The 16,297-nt window shown below is 44.8% G+C and overlaps 8 protein-coding genes and 1 non-coding gene across 11 annotated transcripts; 6 read left to right on the top strand and 3 right to left on the bottom strand.

Moving 5' to 3' along the window:
* Positions 1-148: 148 nt before the first annotated feature.
* Positions 149-973, top strand: LOC138131947 (NADH-quinone oxidoreductase subunit B 2-like). Of its 2 annotated transcripts, none has more exons than XM_069049231.1 (2): positions 149-743; positions 882-973. In XM_069049231.1, the coding sequence occupies exons 1-2, from the start codon at positions 292-294 to the stop codon at positions 889-891; spliced, it is 462 nt and encodes a 153-aa protein (XP_068905332.1). In that variant the 5' UTR covers positions 149-291; the 3' UTR covers positions 892-973. The 2 variants fall into 2 exon arrangements, with proteins under 2 accessions (XP_068905332.1, XP_068905331.1); XM_069049230.1 differs by having other exon boundaries at positions 791-973.
* A 115-nt stretch (positions 974-1,088) lies between these two features.
* LOC138131943 (secretion-regulating guanine nucleotide exchange factor-like) lies at positions 1,089-3,211 on the top strand. Its single transcript, XM_069049225.1, has 3 exons — positions 1,089-1,515; positions 1,572-1,997; positions 2,446-3,211. The coding sequence occupies exons 1-3, from the start codon at positions 1,498-1,500 to the stop codon at positions 3,094-3,096; spliced, it is 1,095 nt and encodes a 364-aa protein (XP_068905326.1). The 5' UTR covers positions 1,089-1,497; the 3' UTR covers positions 3,097-3,211.
* Positions 3,212-3,258: 47 nt separating this feature from the next.
* Positions 3,259-5,163, top strand: Fam92 (CBY1 interacting BAR domain containing protein Fam92). The gene is made up of 5 exons (XM_069049226.1): positions 3,259-3,323; positions 3,926-4,337; positions 4,389-4,613; positions 4,666-4,698; positions 4,750-5,163. The coding sequence occupies exons 1-5, from the start codon at positions 3,292-3,294 to the stop codon at positions 5,038-5,040; spliced, it is 993 nt and encodes a 330-aa protein (XP_068905327.1). The 5' UTR covers positions 3,259-3,291; the 3' UTR covers positions 5,041-5,163.
* On the top strand, positions 3,789-3,860 carry TRNAD-GUC (transfer RNA aspartic acid (anticodon GUC)). The gene has a single exon. It is a non-coding gene; the product is annotated as a tRNA-Asp (tRNA).
* On the bottom strand, positions 5,051-5,522 carry LOC138131949 (heat shock factor-binding protein 1). The gene is made up of 2 exons (XM_069049233.1): positions 5,386-5,522; positions 5,051-5,328 (listed from the first exon to the last, which is right to left on the bottom strand). The coding sequence occupies exons 1-2, from the start codon at positions 5,479-5,481 to the stop codon at positions 5,173-5,175; spliced, it is 252 nt and encodes an 83-aa protein (XP_068905334.1). The 5' UTR covers positions 5,482-5,522; the 3' UTR covers positions 5,051-5,172.
* Positions 5,523-7,672: 2,150 nt separating this feature from the next.
* On the top strand, positions 7,673-10,134 carry Eogt (EGF-domain O-GlcNAc transferase). 2 transcript variants are annotated; one of them, XM_069049221.1, is made up of 4 exons: positions 7,673-8,390; positions 8,455-9,061; positions 9,112-9,214; positions 9,779-10,134. In XM_069049221.1, exons 1-4 carry the CDS (start codon positions 7,673-7,675, stop codon positions 9,953-9,955), a joined length of 1,605 nt encoding a protein of 534 aa, XP_068905322.1. In that variant the 3' UTR covers positions 9,956-10,134. The 2 variants fall into 2 exon arrangements, with proteins under 2 accessions (XP_068905322.1, XP_068905320.1); XM_069049219.1 differs by having other exon boundaries at positions 8,452-9,061.
* On the bottom strand, positions 10,129-11,455 carry LOC138131939 (uncharacterized). The gene has a single exon (XM_069049222.1). It carries the CDS (start codon positions 11,453-11,455, stop codon positions 10,130-10,132), a length of 1,326 nt encoding a protein of 441 aa, XP_068905323.1. The 3' UTR covers position 10,129.
* On the bottom strand, positions 11,338-12,617 carry LOC138131946 (uncharacterized). The gene is made up of 2 exons (XM_069049229.1): positions 11,532-12,617; positions 11,338-11,475 (listed from the first exon to the last, which is right to left on the bottom strand). The coding sequence occupies exon 1, from the start codon at positions 12,347-12,349 to the stop codon at positions 11,579-11,581; it is 771 nt and encodes a 256-aa protein (XP_068905330.1). The 5' UTR covers positions 12,350-12,617; the 3' UTR covers positions 11,338-11,475; positions 11,532-11,578.
* Positions 12,618-12,943: 326 nt separating this feature from the next.
* On the top strand, positions 12,944-15,894 carry LOC138131940 (TBC1 domain family member 20). Its single transcript, XM_069049223.1, has 6 exons — positions 12,944-13,227; positions 13,277-13,396; positions 13,447-13,885; positions 14,383-14,709; positions 14,985-15,194; positions 15,251-15,894. Exons 1-6 carry the CDS (start codon positions 13,086-13,088, stop codon positions 15,264-15,266), a joined length of 1,254 nt encoding a protein of 417 aa, XP_068905324.1. The 5' UTR covers positions 12,944-13,085; the 3' UTR covers positions 15,267-15,894.
* Positions 15,895-16,297: the final 403 nt, after the last annotated feature.

Below are 16,297 nucleotides of genomic sequence, written 5' to 3'. Positions count from 1 at the left end.
AAATATTTGAGGTTATGTCACTGACACTTGACATGACTGACGCAGTAAACAAAACAAGCGTTGCCGGATTTAGCTACGACGCAGTGAAAGGATAAATAAGTTCGTTTGTCAAATGTCCCAATTCCTTTATCTATGAAGTAATCTAAAATTGATTTTTTTCTACAAATTGTCCTAGTCTGTAACCAAAATTCGACATAAAAATCTAGTTACTTGAAATGTCAAATTTTTGACTCAAATTCCACATAAAAATCTAGTCACTTGAAATGTCAAATTTTTGACTGAAATGTCAAAATGTTGAGATTTCGTTCACTCGTCAAGTCTAGATCGTTGGGGCGAGTGTTGTACAGAAATGAATCCACTGCGACGAACGCGAACCAGAAGCCCCGACCTTACTCCCCTTTCCGCCCTAAAGGCAAACTCGAGTGGACTTTGGCCCGGCTGGACGACCTCTTGAACTGGGGGCGGAAGACCTCTTTGTGGCCCTTGACCTTCGGTCTGGCTTGTTGTGCTGTCGAAATGATGCACATAGCAGCCCCTCGCTACGACATGGACCGATACGGAGTGGTTTTCAGGGCTTCGCCCCGTCAGACCGAAGTGGTCATTGTTGCAGGAACGGTCACCAACAAGATGGCGGCCAGTCTGAGGAAGGTCTACGATCAAATGTCCGAACCGAAGTGGGTGATTTCGATGGGGAGTTGCGCCAACGGGGGTGGGTACTATCACTACTCTTATTCGGTGGTGAGGTGAGTATGTGGTGATGGAAAGATTTGGGGGTTGATTGTTTGTGTAGAGGTTGCGACAGAATCATTCCTGTTGACGTTTATGTTCCGGGGTGTCCCCCGACTGCAGAGGCGTTGATGTACGCAGTGTTGTTGTTGCAGAAGAAGGTGAAGCGACACAGGACTATACAGATGGCGTGGAGAAATTATCTTTGAATTGTCTTTCGTTTGTTAATAAAGAGGAAAATTGTGTTGTTCGGTTTGGTGTGAGTTTTTAGTCTTTACTCTAACGGTGAATGGAACAGAGGAACGAAGGTGGCGTGGGTGAGATTTGGCAACAGCGTCAGTCAATGTTGGCCAATGACCGATTATTGTAAGCATTTTTTCAATCGAGTCGAATGTGTGAAATCGGCGGTTTTAACCATCGACGAAAATCCATCGTTCTGTGTAAAAAGTGAATAATCCATGAATCGCATTTGGGGGCATTCAGTACTAGTACCAACAAAAAGGTCGCAAAGAGTCGTCATTATCGGATCTCATTAGGAACGTAAGAATATCGCCGTCTTCGTCAGTTGCGTGGTAACTGTGATAGAAAACAAACTCCGTATGCTCGGCAACGTGTAAGAAAATCACACTAGAGCGCAGTCGGTGTAGTGTATTTTTTATTATTAAGATTGGCACACATAACCTCAATTATCGAGAGTCAGGACGCGTGTTTGAATAATTCAACATTCAGAGACGCAAAACCGGCCGTTCGACTTAATCGTTTCCAGTCGCGATGATTTTATACAGTTGGGTGAGTACCGATCGACGATCCGCCCGTTCCGGAATTGACCTCCGGGCGGCTTTCAGGGCGCAAACAGCTACGGCCAGCTGGGCCTGGGCCACAAGTCTGACGAGGAGGTCGCCCCCAAAGAGGTGAACCTGGCCGATTCCGACTTGCTCGCGGACAACATCGTCGCCATAGCCGGCGGCGGAGGCCACACTCTCATATTGGACAAGAACGGATACGTATATGGATGCGGATGGAACTCGAAGGGCCAGTTGGGCACCAGCGACGACACTCTCAAGTTCACCCAGATCGAAATACTGAAGGGCTTCAGGATAGTTCAAATTTCGTGCGGGTGGGACTTCAGCGCGGCCGTCTCTGACTGCGGCAAGCAGTTTGTCTGGGGCAACAACTCGTATACGCAGTTGGGGCTCTCCAAGAGCATTACGTGCACGGGGATACCCTCCAGGCTGCAGGTCTCCCAGAAGCTGGCCACTGGCTTCCGACAGGTAAGGTCACCCCATCCTCCAAATAAAGGGACACCTAGAGACTGGTACAATACTCTTATTTTTTAATTGAGCATCCTTGTATATATCTTGAGTTGTGCGGCGCTTTTCCTCCAAATTTAGGCCAAGGAACACAGTTGAATGGAACATGTTTGGGTAAAAAAAAGACAAAACATTTGAAAGATTTTTTTTTTAAATCTAATCATGAGATTAAGATATGGTTGCGATGCTTAAACTCTGTCGTTTGACCGAAACGAAGAGATCAGAATCTATTACGTAAGACAAAAGAGCAGTGACGTCAGACGTGTAAACTCCGTTCCGTATTTGTGCGTTCGGCACATCAGTAAACTGTATTTTTGGTTGTTTTGTTGACTTTGGAGGGTCCATATTTGACGTTTTAATTCCCTCGTCAGGTGAAGTTCTGAGGGGGCTCTGAATCTGTTGTGTGTAGGTGAGCTGCGGCCTGCGTCACTCGGCCATGCTGACCAAAGACGGGGGTCTTCTAGTCGCCGGGACGGGGAGCAAGGGCCAGCTGGGCCTGGGGGACAACTTCGACGACAACAACTACTTGAGTATATCGAAAGTTCCCGACTTAGAAGAGATAGTGAGTATAGCGAGCGGACAGCACCACACCGTCGTGCTGAAGGAGGACGGGACGGTGTTCAGTTGGGGCGAGAACAAATTCGGCCAGCTGGGCATAGACCCGAACATCTCGAACAGCTTCGTGCCGATGGAGATATTCCACGATTTGAACTTGGCGTCGGTGTACGCGGGTTGGACGCACACGGCGGCCCTCACCAAGTCGGGCGAGGTGTTCACCTGGGGGCGCAACACGTACGGCCAGCTGGGGGCCCAGAGGGAGGTCACCTACAAGCCTGAGAAGGTGGCGGGGCTGAAGGACGTCAGCCAGCTGAGCGTCGGCTCCGAGCACAACCTAGCCGTTACCAAAGAGGGGAAACTGTTCGTCTGGGGGTGGAACGAGCACGGGAGCTGCGGTACCGCCGACAAGAACGACGTCGTCAAACCGACGCAGGTTCTGGCCAACCGCAAAGTCAAGTCAGCTTTCGCTTGTACCGGTAGTTCTTTCGCTGTCGTCGAATAGCAATAATTTGTAATTCTCATGAATTTATTTTGATGTGCATAAGTATTTTTATAAAGAATTATTATTAATTGAATTATTGTATTCCGTATTTTTATAATAAAAATGTGTTGCATGATTCTATCGATTTTTCTTTCCTCACGTTGGTAACCAAGGACTGTTTGGATCCCGTTGCCCTTAACAACAATAACAAAAACAATGCTGAACACGTTCCGGGCAAGAACTAATTGGTAAATATTTATCATTCATTTCGAATTTTTACGAAAATATTTGCTTAAAGTGGATCGAAGCGCAGTTGATAACGGTTGATAAATTTTTTGGCTACTCGAATTGTTTTTATTCGGGGCAAAAGACGACAGAGACGGATTCACGACCATCTCACACTGCAGACAAAGATGGCGACAATAAACGGAAGTCAACAACTCCATTTTGGATTCAAGATGTGTCGTACAAACACCAAAATAAGTATTTTTATCGGAATTATCGCGAGTATATTATTAGCCGGCGTTTTATTTATTGCACGTCAAGATAAATTCCTTAATCGTCCAACGAAACACATCATCCGTATTTGCTCTCCGTGATGCATTTTATTTTCATAATTTTATCAGGATTTATAATAAATAATGTTTGTCACGTATATTCAAAATTTTAATGGTTCAACGCGAGTACTAAGATTAGGCTGCTACGCATATAAGTCCTCGGTAGTATAGTGGTCAGTATCCCCGCCTGTCACGCGGGAGACCGGGGTTCGATTCCCCGCCGGGGAGACTTTTTTTTTACTTTTTTTTATTTGCAAAAATGTTTACCACGGGGGCAACGCGACCTTTTTCAGCGAACAAGAAGCGAAGTTCGTCCAGGACCGCATCGTGTCCGTGGAGCGCACCATCGCAGAGTTATGCCACGTCTTCGGACAGTACTCCCGCAAAGCGGCGCGCCTGAGGGACAAAGGGGATGAAATAGCCAAAATCTCCCTAGACCACGCCGAATCAGAAACAATAAACAAATCCCTGAGTCTAGCTTTGGAGAACTTCGCCGACTGCATCTCCCTCCTGAGCTCTTACGGAGACCTCCGGGTGCAGAACTTGGACAGCAAAGTGATCAAAGAGTTCGGACGGTACGAAGACATCTGCAAGCACGCCAAGGACGAGGTCAAGCAGATCTACAACGCCAGAGAGAAAGAGATAGCGAGGAGGAGGCAGCTGGACAGGATCAAGGAGCGAAATCCGAGAAACCGGCAACAAGTCGTGAGTGTCGAAGGATAAAGGAAGAACGGGATAAAATGGCGGCGGTTTCAGATTCAGGCGGAAACGGAACTAGTGAAAGCGAGCGCAGAGTTTTCGAAAACTTTGCGGAATCTGGACGAGAAGAGTACAGAGTTTGAAAAGCAGAAACTCCACGACATCAAGTCGATTCTTCTCGATTTTGTCAGTGTGGAGATGGGGTACCACGCTAGGGCTTTGGAAGTGCTCACGAATGCCTACAAGGGGATCAGTTCGATCGACGAAGAGGCCGACTTGGAGGTGAGCCGCTCGCTACAAAATAAACATTATTAACTGTAACTTGTTGACGCAGGACTTTCAAAAGATAAGCAGAAAAGTGGAGGCGGTAATTGACTTGACAAAAGCACCGAGATTCATTTTGACGATTGAATTTCAGGATTTTAAAAAATCTCTGCGCGGGCCCGACTCAGCTAGAAGCGGCCGTTCTGGTAATTTATTCCGGGCTAGCAATTCGCTGGGGTCGTTGGGAGCTTTGTTTTCCAGCAACCCGAAAAAACGCAGAGGGATCCCTCCACACCTGTCCAAGAGCGAGGAGACCTTGGACTCGATGAAACAAAGCATCTCCGACACTGAAGACAGCGTCAGCGACACCGTCAACGTCTCGGAAAATCAAAGTGACACAGAAGAACATTCTTCACCTGTCAGAGCAAGGAAGCCTCGAAAATAACCCCAACTGGTTTATTTATTACTATTTATTAATTAATTTATTAACAAAGGCTCCTTTCACATTGTTTGATAATTAATTTACGACTTACAGTAACTAGTTAGAAATAAATTCGTGATGAGTTGAGATGTTGGTCTATTTCTCAGCCCCTTCGACACCAGCTTGTGTCATTAAGTCGCCGATATTTTTCTCTAGATCGTCAATTCTATTGCCCATTTCATCTATTCTGGTTAAAATTTGATCGGACATGTTCTGGAACTTGTCCTGGATGGTTTGGAGCAGTCCTTGTACCTGAAATCACGCAAAAATTGATACTGTTGACGTTTGAGGTTATGTTATGAAACTCACGTATTGCGTTAGTTCTTGTACGTTTTTGGGATCGTTTGTGTTTGTGGCGGTGAACGTTTCGGTGTCGTTGTTCATTTCTACTTTATCGTCGACCATACTGACGAAAATCAGTGGAACTTCCTCGAACCAAGACCGAAATGTTTAATCGAAAAACGTCACTCTTTGTACCTGGCGCGGAGGGGACGTTGAGAGAAGAGAGAGTTTGCGTGTTGAAAAGACGTTGGGATGTTTGCCAGCACGAACCAGGGGTTGGAAATGCTATTAATCCAAGAAGAGGAAATGTGGTAAGACGAAAAAAACGTGTGATTTGAATTTCTGGAGCTCTGAGTTAGACAAAGGGTTTGAGGCACCGGAGAGATAGGTAGGTATGTTTCGTAATCATCTAAGAATTCAGATGAGGTGGGCTTATCGACCACTTTGTATCATATATCTAATTAAAGTACATATTAGATATATGCTTTGTATGCCATAAAACAGACAGACAAATAAAAGCAAATGTCAGAAAAAAAATGTAATATAATGTTCAAATTTTCTACGGCTCCTTAATTAGGTCACTTATGGGAATGAATATTGCACCCAGTTCCTTTTTTGAAAAACAGGGATATTATAAATATTTCTAACATCGTAGGCGTAGGTGGCTGTGCGGTTTACCAATTTACTTAGGTGCGCCGCTACGCCAATTAGATGTTATAGGTGAAAAACTCCTTTATTAAGTAATATATGACGGTGAACCTTGCACCGTTCGATTCATCTCCTCGAGACGCTTCCATTGAACTAAAAAAATTACCGTTCGTTTTCTTAGTTTTCGAGAAAATCGCAAATTTTCTTAGAGGGGCCGTAGAGCGATGATTCTGGCTTCAATGGAATCCTTTTGTCGAATTCTCTCACGTAGACCACTGATTCAAGATGGAGGTGATCGAAAATTTTCTAATTTTAGACTTATCCGAGTTAGACACCATCTCGTTTATTATTGAAGATAACGCTATGATTTTTGCATCGTTGGATTCTCTTCGTGCTCCTCATTAATTTTCTGTAGACTAATTGACCCTAGGATCTGTAGTTGGCGAGTAATTTAGCTTTAAAATTGACTCGGAGGTTTCTTTCTTTTAGCTCCCAGAACACAAAACCGCGTCTGTAGGCGGAACTTGACCTATTTTTAAATTCAACTCGTCCAATGCATTGAGTTAACCCCGTTTTGGTGCGGATTCGTGACAAAAAGTTGTTCGGAAAAAACCACGTTTCCCCCTTTCTTTTTTTCGCATAAGAAAAAATTTGAAACGGTCATAACTCCCGTATTAAGCGACATATTGCGATCAATCTTGCACTATTGGATTTCTCTAGCCAAGGCGCTTCTTTTGAGCGGAAAGAATGATGCCCTGCTATTTTCATTCTCGAGAAAATCGCAAAAAATAAAGAAAACTTATTTGCACATAACTTTCGTTAAAGTGGCTCCAGGGTGATGATTCTTGCTTCAATGGAATCCTTTCGTTGAGTTCTAGGTATTACGTAGACCACTTGTAATTTAGTCTGAGTGGCATTTTAAATTACTGAAAATTTTCGAATTTTGGACCAGTCCAAATCAGCTTCGCTTGGTTCCCACAGGATCTCGCTTATTATTGAAGATACGGCAATGATTCTTGCACCATTCGATTCCTCTCGTTCTCCTGATTACTCATGTGTAAAATAATTGAGTCTCTGACTCATAGTTGTCGAGTAGTATTAGAGATTTTGAAGCCTCTTTTTTTGGCCCCCAATACTTACACAAATTGACGCCTGTGTACGGAGCGCTCACTACTTTTGAATTCAACTTATCTGTTACATTGAATTATAATCTTCAAACTTATTCCCATTCGGTAACTTCATTATGTTTGCCCTCTTCGAAGATTCGCGACAAAAAATGCGAATAATTTTTACGGCCTTGGAATTGTCCGTAGAGGGAATTGTCTCTTTTCCATGATGAATTTAATTTAAACAAATTGAAATAGGTAATATTCAAGTCTCGGTGGTGCACTTAGACTCGAATCTCCATTTTTTCCCATCCCTACGTTTTAATTTAACAAGTTTAAATCAAAATTTTTCACTCTTGTACAAAAGTTTCAAGAGTCTCAGGTATCTAATCTGACAATCTTTTATCCTTTGCTTCTATGGCAGAAAATATATGTTTGAAATGACGTAAGAAGTGTCTGTGTGTGTGTTCAATTTCTAATCCTAACCTCAAAACTTGACGTGGCCTAATTTGCCCAACTAATGATTCCCTGAGGCTTTAATTTGTACAATTTCATTCGAAATGAATTCATTTGTGTCATCTGCACCCTCGGCCGCCGCCAACATGTGTGTTTTATTCATATTTTTGCTGTTAAGCCACTCTGTGTATTGTAATAACTTCTCCAGTATTAACCTGCCAGATGCGCATTTACCCTTCTATTTTGCGAGTTTCCCTTCGATTTCCGAGAAATGTGCCAGTGACCCCGAGTGCCCTTACACATCCGCCCTCCACGCCGACAAATGTTGGGGCTACGAGTACTCTTGCGACGAGTCGAAACGTTATTCGGCGCCCCGCTGTCCCGGCGACCACAAAGGCTGGGTCAAGTCGAAGTCCGACCAGATCAACACCTTCTACACCCAAGCCGATTTCGGTTTCGTCAAGCAACAATTGCGCGAGATGAAGCTGCTGTGCGAGCCGCTGTTCGCCGACGACAGCAGCCTGGAGTGTTCAGAGCATTTGCGATTCTGCCGCGGCAGGAACCTCATGGTCAACTTCACGGACCTGAGGAACCGCGAGGAGCCGATTCGGTACAAGATGGACGTGTTGAAAAAGGGCCAAATCGGCGGCTACTGCGATTTTAAACAGAAAGAGCTAGAGGCGCAGGCCGATCATATAAGTCCGTTGCAGAGTTGGGGACCCGAAATGAGGTACTTTACTAGACTTACCCGTAGGCCTATTGTCGAGGGCGATTGCGATGTAATCATAGAAAAGCCCACGTTCATTATGAAAATAGACGCTAGTATGTCCGCTGAGAACGCACCACACTTCAGTCGAAAGGGCTGATCGATCGTTTGTTTTAGCAGTCAACATGTACCACCATTTTTGCGACTTCTTCAACTTGTACGCGTCCCTCCACCTCAACTCCACTCAGTGGGACGCCTTCTCGACTGACGTCCACATCCTCGTCTGGGAAACTTACACTTATAGGTCGGCGTTCCAAGACGCGTGGGCCGCCTTCACGGACCACCCCATCTGGGACTTGAAAACCTTTCGCGGCGAAACGGTCTGCTTCAAAAACGTCGTTTTTCCCTTGCTGCCCCGCATGATTTTCGGCCTCTACTACAACACCCCCATCATCTACGGCTGCGAAAACAGCGGCCTGTTTCACGCTTTCTCCGAACACATTCTGCACAGACTCAGAATACCTTTCTACCATAGGACCAACAAGAAGATAAGAATTACCCTACTGTCTAGAGATACCAAATACAGACGAATTTTAAATGAAGACGAACTCATCGAAGCGATTGCCAAAAATGACGACTACGAAGTACAAAAAGTTGTCTACAACAGGAAGATGGGTTTCAAAGAGCAACTCGAGTTAACTCGAAATTCGGACGTTTTTATTGGGATACACGGGGCGGGGTTGACTCATTTGATGTTTTTACCGGACTGGGCGGCCGTTTTTGAACTGTAAACACTCCCCGGACGCGCTAATTGCTTCTAATTCGGACTAATTTCAGGTATAATTGCGAAGACTCCAATTGCTATCTAGATCTGGCCAGGTTGAGAGGCGTCAAGTATGTCACCTGGCAGAAAATAAATAAGCTGACGTCGGTCGAGGACGTAAGTATTATTACTAATTGCCCAAATTAAAATACTAGTACTGACCAGTACTAATTACAAACGATTTGTAAAACTTTCACGTTTTTTGGGTCCTCAGCTGCACGATGGAGTACCATTTTGTCAATAAATTAATTGCAATTAGTCCAAAACCAACCACAATTCATTCTAATTGGCCCCCGATTAATCACAATTAATTGTGGTTAGTCCACCACTAGATTCTACTAGTCATAATTAATTTTAATCAGTACACGACTAATTAATTCTAATTAATGTGCGATTGGTTATAAATAATTCTAATTAGTCTAATTACATAGTCTGCGACTAGTCACAATTAATTTAATTAGTTTACGAATTTTAGTTGGTCCACAACTAGTCACAATTAATTCTAATTAGCCTACGATTGATTATAATTAATTGTTCTTAGTTCGCGGCTAGTTACAATTAATTCTAATTAGTCTACGACTTGCTACGATGTTGATCTATGTGAGAGATAAAGCTGGTGTAATCATTACGTTTGGTTAAGTTTCACTTAATTAGGACTAATTTTTTTATTTTGTTAATTAGGGATCCCACGACGGAGGAGCGCACGCCAAATTCGCAAATTACTCCTTCGACGTGGAGGAATTTGTGCGTTTGGTGGCGATTGCGGCAAAACACGTCCAGAACCATCCACAATTCAAAGAATTAGTAAAAGATATAGACGATGATCTCATAAATGATAGGAAGCACGACGAATTGTAATTTTTTCTCGATTTTTACTAACTGCGACTAATGTGATGTTAAATGTGAATTTTTTTTATCGAATGTTTGTGACTAAAAGGACTTATTTTTATATTTTTTATAAATTATTTGATAACGTAACGTGAAAATACTCAAAAATGTGACACCGACACGACAAAATAAAAAAAGCAATATTTATAGTTTCCATTTTATTTGTTTCGTGTAGAAGTAACAAACTAGCGCGCAATTGACCAACATATAAATAGAAATAATGACTAAACTAGGTAAGGGGTCGACCTTCAAGGTATCACAGAAAATATTGACTAGGCCAGTTAATAAGTTACTGACGAGGAAAAACGCCAAACCATTGTAGTTGATGGCTTGGAAAATGAAGGGGAGATGAATCTGGATGCGTAATTTTTTTGTGAAGACTTCTTCTAGAATTTTTCCGGTAACGTAGTAGAGTCCCGTCATGAAAATCCCAATGAACAAGATCCAGAAGCAGTAGGCGGAGTTGGCCAACCTGCGCGAGATTCCGAACTGTTTTTGGCAAATCATAGATAAAAGCAGCGTCAAAATCGACAGGATGGCAAACTTGAGAGTCGTTTTCTTGGTGGTTTCGCCGCCTCTCTTCAAGCCGACCAGATGGCTGAAATAAGCGGAGTACAAGTACAGACAGATGTACCCCGCAACAGAGACGATCCCCTCTTTGTTGGCCTCGAACAGCGTCGTCCTTTTGGCATCGGACAACACGAAATTCTGCAGTCCAGACTGCAAGAGAGTCTCGTGGGAGACCATCAACAGAGTGGCGTTGATCCAGACGAATCGGACGTCCACGACGGTGAAAAAGAGCGAAACGAGAATTCTGCAGAACGCCAGCGTGACGAAGAAGTTCCAGTGCACGCCGTACTCGGAGACCGGCACGTGATAGTTGAAGAGCGTCGTGGTGAGCCAGCGCAGCACCGATATCGCGATCAGGGGCAGAGAACCCGTGAAGGCTTTGCGCAAGGTGGTGCGCCCTCCGTCGACTATCCCGTTGGAGAACATGAAAAGACCGACCCCGACGTCCATCAGGCTGTAGCCGAAGGTCTCGGTCTTGGCGAATCGGCGCGGAAAAACGAGAAAATCCACGGCGAGGATCGCCACAACAGAGATTATGTGGATGGTGGAGCGACTGTTTGTGATGTAGTCGCGCGTCAAGGCTTCTGGGGGTCTGTTAGGGGGAGTTTTGCAAGTGCGCAACCAGAAGAGCAAGCTCAGACATATGATGCACGATGTGGACAAGAGTTGGAGGGTGTAGTCTGCCAAAATCGTCACGTTTAGGATGATGGGGATGACGAGGGTTGCGAATTCGGTGCAGAACTGGAGGGTGAGGTTGTGAGTGCGTGACCGGAGGATCGAGACGACTATCGTGGTGATGGTTGTGTAGAAGAAGGTTGGTAGAATGAGTGAAATTGTCTCAAAGGGGGTGGTGCCATCGGAATGCATCAATCGGTCGCGAAACACTCTCCGTTCATCCATTCTGACTCACTCGCTGCAAACTGAACGGCCGAATGAAGAGAAGAGTCGTCGCCAATTATTTATTACCATTTATTACCTGATTCGTGATCAACAACACAACACGATCGAATTTGCGAGCTAACCTCAACTTCTGGGGGAAGTGCGTTCGCTGGCGTTAGGTTGGTACGGCTCGGGCAGTGTTTTCGACTTTTTGCAGTGCCGCCTGAGAAACTTTGAAATCCTACCCGCCAAACTGGGCCTGCGACTGTTGGTCGAGTTCTTGCTGCTGAGACTGTTCTCTTCGGAGAACTGGCTGGTCGTGCTGCAGTCCTCGTCGGAGACCTTCTCGATCTTATTGAGGCAGGCGTACGCGCTCTCGCCGGCGTCGTCGGTCTTGCAGTAGGGGTCCCAGGAGGACAGCGGCACCAAGTACTCGTCGTTCTGCTGGACCAGCGTCGCCAGGTTCACCATGGAGGGGCTCTCGCCGAGGTGCGACCCGTCGCCGGGGATGGCGATGTCGTGCATGTCCCACTTGCTGGGCCGCCGCTTGTACGCGAGCCCGTCGCACCGCACCCGCACTATCGTTATCTCGGAGTCGGTGGACTTGATGTCGGAGCTGTTCAAGAAGTCCCCCTCGTTGGCCAACATCGTGGCGTCGTCGAATCGGATGAACTTGTCGCTGGTGGTTGCCGCACTGGAGTAGGCATATCTATAATTGATGGGAGTCGGTTGTTTGCAGACGTTGTATTGACCCAACTTTTTTCGTGCGTCGATTATGTCGTCGATCTGCTTGTACTTCTCGTACGAATCGATCATTTTTACGTGGAATTTTGGGATGACCGCTTGAATTGTCACATTGGTGCCACTGTGATATTCAACGTCAGATTTGAATGACAATTTCAGAAAGACGCTCATCTTCCAACACTACCATCGCCCAGAAACGCCAACCACCACGTTTATTACAACAACAATTATCATCCCCAAGACAACCTTCATTTTTCTAAGCTGCCACAGAGACACCCTCACGGACCAGCATCCTCCTGTTGTGGTAAATGGTAAAACATGCATTTCATCCCTTTGTGCTTAGACAGGCTGACAAAATCATGGAGATTTGAATAATTTATATTAGCATGTGTAATAGCTGGTTACAGACTGTCCAGGATCTCTGGTTCAGGTACTTTCTTTTTTTTTCTACCACACTTATGTCACAAGGAGCGGAAACGAATGGACGTCAATCAACTAATATTTCCTGTCCTAATATTTTTTTCTAAGAAAAACAGTTACGAATTAATCTGACGTGCGGTTTTGGTCCATTCTATTTTACTTTCTTTATAATCTCTGGGTCATCGTTTCTTAATTTAATTACCTAATCAGCGACTCATTTATTTATGAGTCGAAAATTTTTCCTTTCGCGAATTAATTTCATACTTGGCATTCTTTTCATTATCTGTGGCCCCTCTTCGTCCGGCAGCCCCACTTCTTGGAGACGTTTCCATCGCGCCGCCTCTGAGCCAGTACTCCTTGACCCGCATTTGACAGTTATCAGCTGTCAAAAGTGTGTGACAGTTGATTAGTGAGGTTATAATCAAAATTCGGTTTTTTCCACTTTGTCGATGTAATTCCCAAGACATAAACAGTGATCCTGATCATAATGGAGGCGCAGGAGAACGAGACGAGCAGTCTCGACGAGGAGACCTCCTCGCTGTTGAACAACGGTTCGTCCGGTGAGTTCGAGCGGCCGTCCGAGTTCGACGAAAACGAAGACACCAGATCGGAACTGAAGTTCGACAGAGGTAACTATTGTAGTTTGAGTTTTCCGGGTGTAAACGCGCGCCCTCGCAGAACTGGAGTCGGCGGCCGAGCGGAAGAAGCGCGAGTTGATCGAGCAGGCCCTCAGCAACAACAACTCAACGCTGAAGACGTGGCAGGACTTGGCGATCGACCCGTTCGGACTAGTCGGAGGTAAAGCGCGTCGGTTTTGCGACAAAGAGGTGAAAGTCTCGTTTTGACAGATGATTTGAGGCGCAGAATATGGCCGTTGCTGCTGGAAATCGACCCGAACAGTCTGGACGAGACTCCGCTCCTGGCGGAGCTGACCAAGCACAGCGAGTACGATCAAGTGGTCTTGGATGTGAACAGGTCTCTGAAGCGCTTTCCCCCGGGCATTCCCTACAAGCAGCGTCTTGCCCTGCAGGACCAACTCACCGTTCTCATCCTGCAAGTGATTATCAAGTATCCGCATTTGCGCTACTACCAAGGCTATCACGACGTCGCCATCACTTTTTTGCTGGTGGTCGGCGAACAGTTGGGCTTCAGCATCATGGAGAGACTCAGCACTGACCACCTGAGGGAGTGCATGGAGCCCACCATGGAGAAGACGAGCTACAGGCTCACCTACATTTATCCGCTCCTGAGCAAGGTCGACCCCCAGCTCTACGAGTTCATGGAAAGGTATGCCACAAAACATTATTTGGAAGATCGAGCCCACTTCACGCAGCCCCAATTAAGTTGCAGTAAGTGTGGTGCGCTCTAGGGGCTCTGGGTGCGCAAGAGCGCGCCAAATTTAAAATACGAAAGAGGGGAAAAACATTTCGGGTTCCGTTAATCGTTCGCTTTCCGCGTGAGTAAGCAAATCTAGTTCCTTTAGTTTTTATATAGGTTACGGTAATTATTTGACAGCTGAAATGTATTTTTAATCCATTCACTTTAATTAAAAGTAGGACATATGGTGGAGTAACAGATATTAGAAAATAACAACAACAGATTATTTTAATTGTAGTAAATCATAAACCAACTTCCGTAAGATTGCATATTCTTCAGTTTTACTGTCAATTTTGAATGTTTTGCCAACATTCCAAAAAGATGTGAAACTCAAAATCGGGTTGTTTGCAGTGTTACAAACCAATTAAAAACAAAAAGTCCAGGTAATAGGGTGGGATCCTTTTCAGGGCGATGGTCGGCACCATGTTCGCCTTGCCGTGGTACCTGACCTGGTTCGGGCACTCGCTCAACCAGTACAAAGACGTAGTGAGACTGTACGACTTCTTCCTAGCCACGCCGCCTCTGATGCCTCTGTACGTGGCGGCGTCTCTGGTGGTGGAGCGCCGCGAGCAAGTCTTCGAGGAGGGCTGCGACATGGCCAGCATACACTGCTTGCTGTCGCAGATCCCCGACAACCTAGATTTCGAGGCGATCCTGCAGCGCGCCCTCATCTACTACAAGAACCATCCGCCCAACAAGCTGGAGGGCGAGGTGAAGAAGAGGGTGAAGAAAGAGTACGTATATTTCAGCTTTTTTAGGAAGCTATTCTCTCTGCTTAAGAGCTTGTTCACGATTCGCTTCTATTGGTTCTTAATAACGTCTCTGCTGTTCCGTAGTAATAAGATGAAAACTATGTAGATGTAGATTGTTGTCAATAAAATTGTGCCTTTTTCCGTTGCTAAAAGTTGGTGTGTAGTGTTCGACTCTGTCTCTGGCCCAGGCTTCTTTCTTTTCTGTGCGAGTTCGATTGATTGTCTTGACGCTCATTAAATGGATGGTTTGTTTTAAGAGCTGAACAGCGGAAGAAAGAAGAGATCAGAATGAGGCGAAGACTCAACAGGAACAACACCCTCTGGGTGAGGTTCAGTAACAAGATGCCGTCGTGGCTCGTGTTCAATTATCGAAGCAGGTACGGACTGCTCTTTGCCACGGCCACCATTTTGCTGGGATATTACGCATATTACCTCAAAACGACCAACTCCAAACAGACCTTCTTCGGGTAAGCCATTTTTCTATCCTCTCTCTCTACCATTTATTACCAATCGATTCTTGCAGTATCTTTAACACATGACATTTAATGACCGTGGGACCGATAAAGACCATGATCCATAAAAGATTTTATACAAGCTTCTAGTTTACTTTATTTATTCCTACGGTATTTTTATTACGTCACACTTAGGGCCAGACCACGGTAAGAGCAGTAAATAATCGTCGCTTTCTTTCAAATTGTTCTTATCACAAACTGTATAGACTTAAGTTTATTCAACCACGAAATGATCATGTTCAAGGTCATTGGATGGAGATATGTAAATACGCTACTGTTGTAAATAAGAGGTCTCTAGGGATTGTTATCGGTCGAATTGTACAGAAAAAATCTACGACGAGGTGGAGGAGTACGACGCACCGAGAGAACATGATTTTCTTTTCTTTATTTTAAGGAGAATCTGCATGCCAAAAATATCAGTGTGATAATGATTTCCAATTCCAGTTGTTTATTTTTATATCGTGCGGGTCCGAGCGCCGCCTCTCGAGGCTTACTGTTTATTGTTTTGTGTTCCAGCTGCATTGTCTCTTCTGTAACATGTTTAAGAATGCAACCAGTATTTTTGTATGTCGCAACTCGATGTAATTTAAGTGCAATTTTTTGTATTCGTTTAAGGTGTATACAGTTACAAATAAAATTTTTATTATAAAACGGAGCGATACGACTCGTCTTGTTATTGTTTTCGTGATAGCGTTATCAAGGTCAAGGTGCGATCACATCAGAATTGCGGAATTTAACGACGCACGTGTAGTGTTCAGTCTGCGGTACGCATCGCACGAAGCCATCCCTTTTTATTGGTACTTGGAAACAAAACACCACCGACACGTGTTTTTTTTTTAAGTTAATTACTCCTCGTATTTACGTTTAAAACGCCATTATGACAATGCAAATGTACCTCCAACTACTTAAGCGTTATCGTTCTATTAAATAATTGAGCCTTTTATTTATTTTTATGGCTCTAGAAACTGTAGTGGGTCGTTCCAGTACAAACAGTGAATTACATAAAAATGTTAAAAGCTGCGCTCGCGATCGCTGTTTTTGCTCTAGTGATGCAAGTG

The sequence above is a fragment of the Tenebrio molitor genome, chromosome 5 (assembly GCF_963966145.1).
Source record: "Tenebrio molitor chromosome 5, icTenMoli1.1, whole genome shotgun sequence".
NCBI classification, from domain to species: domain Eukaryota; kingdom Metazoa; phylum Arthropoda; class Insecta; order Coleoptera; family Tenebrionidae; genus Tenebrio; species Tenebrio molitor.
This window is presented reverse-complemented; position numbering and strand designations above follow the sequence as displayed.

Bases quoted from the DNA above. Each gene is read 5' to 3' on its own strand.
- LOC138131947 (XM_069049230.1), top strand. From the start codon at position 292: ATGTTGAGATTTCGTTCACTCGTCAAGTCTAGATCGTTGGGGCGAGTG. The intron at 744-790 runs GTGAGTATGTGG...TTGTTTGTGTAG, and splicing joins TACTCTTATTCGGTGGTGAG to AGGTTGCGACAGAATCATTC.
- LOC138131949 (XM_069049233.1), bottom strand. From the start codon at position 5,481: ATGGTCGACGATAAAGTAGAAATGAACAACGACACCGAAACGTTCACC. The intron at 5,329-5,385 runs GTGAGTTTCATA...GCGTGATTTCAG, and splicing joins TACAAGAACTAACGCAATAC to GTACAAGGACTGCTCCAAAC.
- LOC138131943 (XM_069049225.1), top strand. The intron at 1,998-2,445 runs GTAAGGTCACCC...TGTTGTGTGTAG, and splicing joins TGGCCACTGGCTTCCGACAG to GTGAGCTGCGGCCTGCGTCA.
- Eogt (XM_069049219.1), top strand. From the start codon at position 7,673: ATGAATTCATTTGTGTCATCTGCACCCTCGGCCGCCGCCAACATGTGT. The intron at 8,391-8,451 runs GTATGTCCGCTG...CGTTTGTTTTAG, and splicing joins CATTATGAAAATAGACGCTA to CAGTCAACATGTACCACCAT. The intron at 9,062-9,111 runs GTAAACACTCCC...GACTAATTTCAG, and splicing joins TGGGCGGCCGTTTTTGAACT to GTATAATTGCGAAGACTCCA.
- Fam92 (XM_069049226.1), top strand. From the start codon at position 3,292: ATGCTGAACACGTTCCGGGCAAGAACTAATTG. The intron at 4,338-4,388 runs GTGAGTGTCGAA...CGGCGGTTTCAG, and splicing joins CGAGAAACCGGCAACAAGTC to ATTCAGGCGGAAACGGAACT. The intron at 4,699-4,749 runs GTAATTGACTTG...ATTGAATTTCAG, and splicing joins TAAGCAGAAAAGTGGAGGCG to GATTTTAAAAAATCTCTGCG.
- LOC138131946 (XM_069049229.1), bottom strand. From the start codon at position 12,349: ATGAGCGTCTTTCTGAAATTGTCATTCAAATCTGACGTTGAATATCAC.
- LOC138131939 (XM_069049222.1), bottom strand. From the start codon at position 11,455: ATGGATGAACGGAGAGTGTTTCGCGACCGATTGATGCATTCCGATGGC.
- LOC138131940 (XM_069049223.1), top strand. From the start codon at position 13,086: ATGGAGGCGCAGGAGAACGAGACGAGCAGTCTCGACGAGGAGACCTCC. The intron at 13,397-13,446 runs GTAAAGCGCGTC...TCGTTTTGACAG, and splicing joins CCCGTTCGGACTAGTCGGAG to ATGATTTGAGGCGCAGAATA. The intron at 13,886-14,382 runs GTATGCCACAAA...GATCCTTTTCAG, and splicing joins CTCTACGAGTTCATGGAAAG to GGCGATGGTCGGCACCATGT.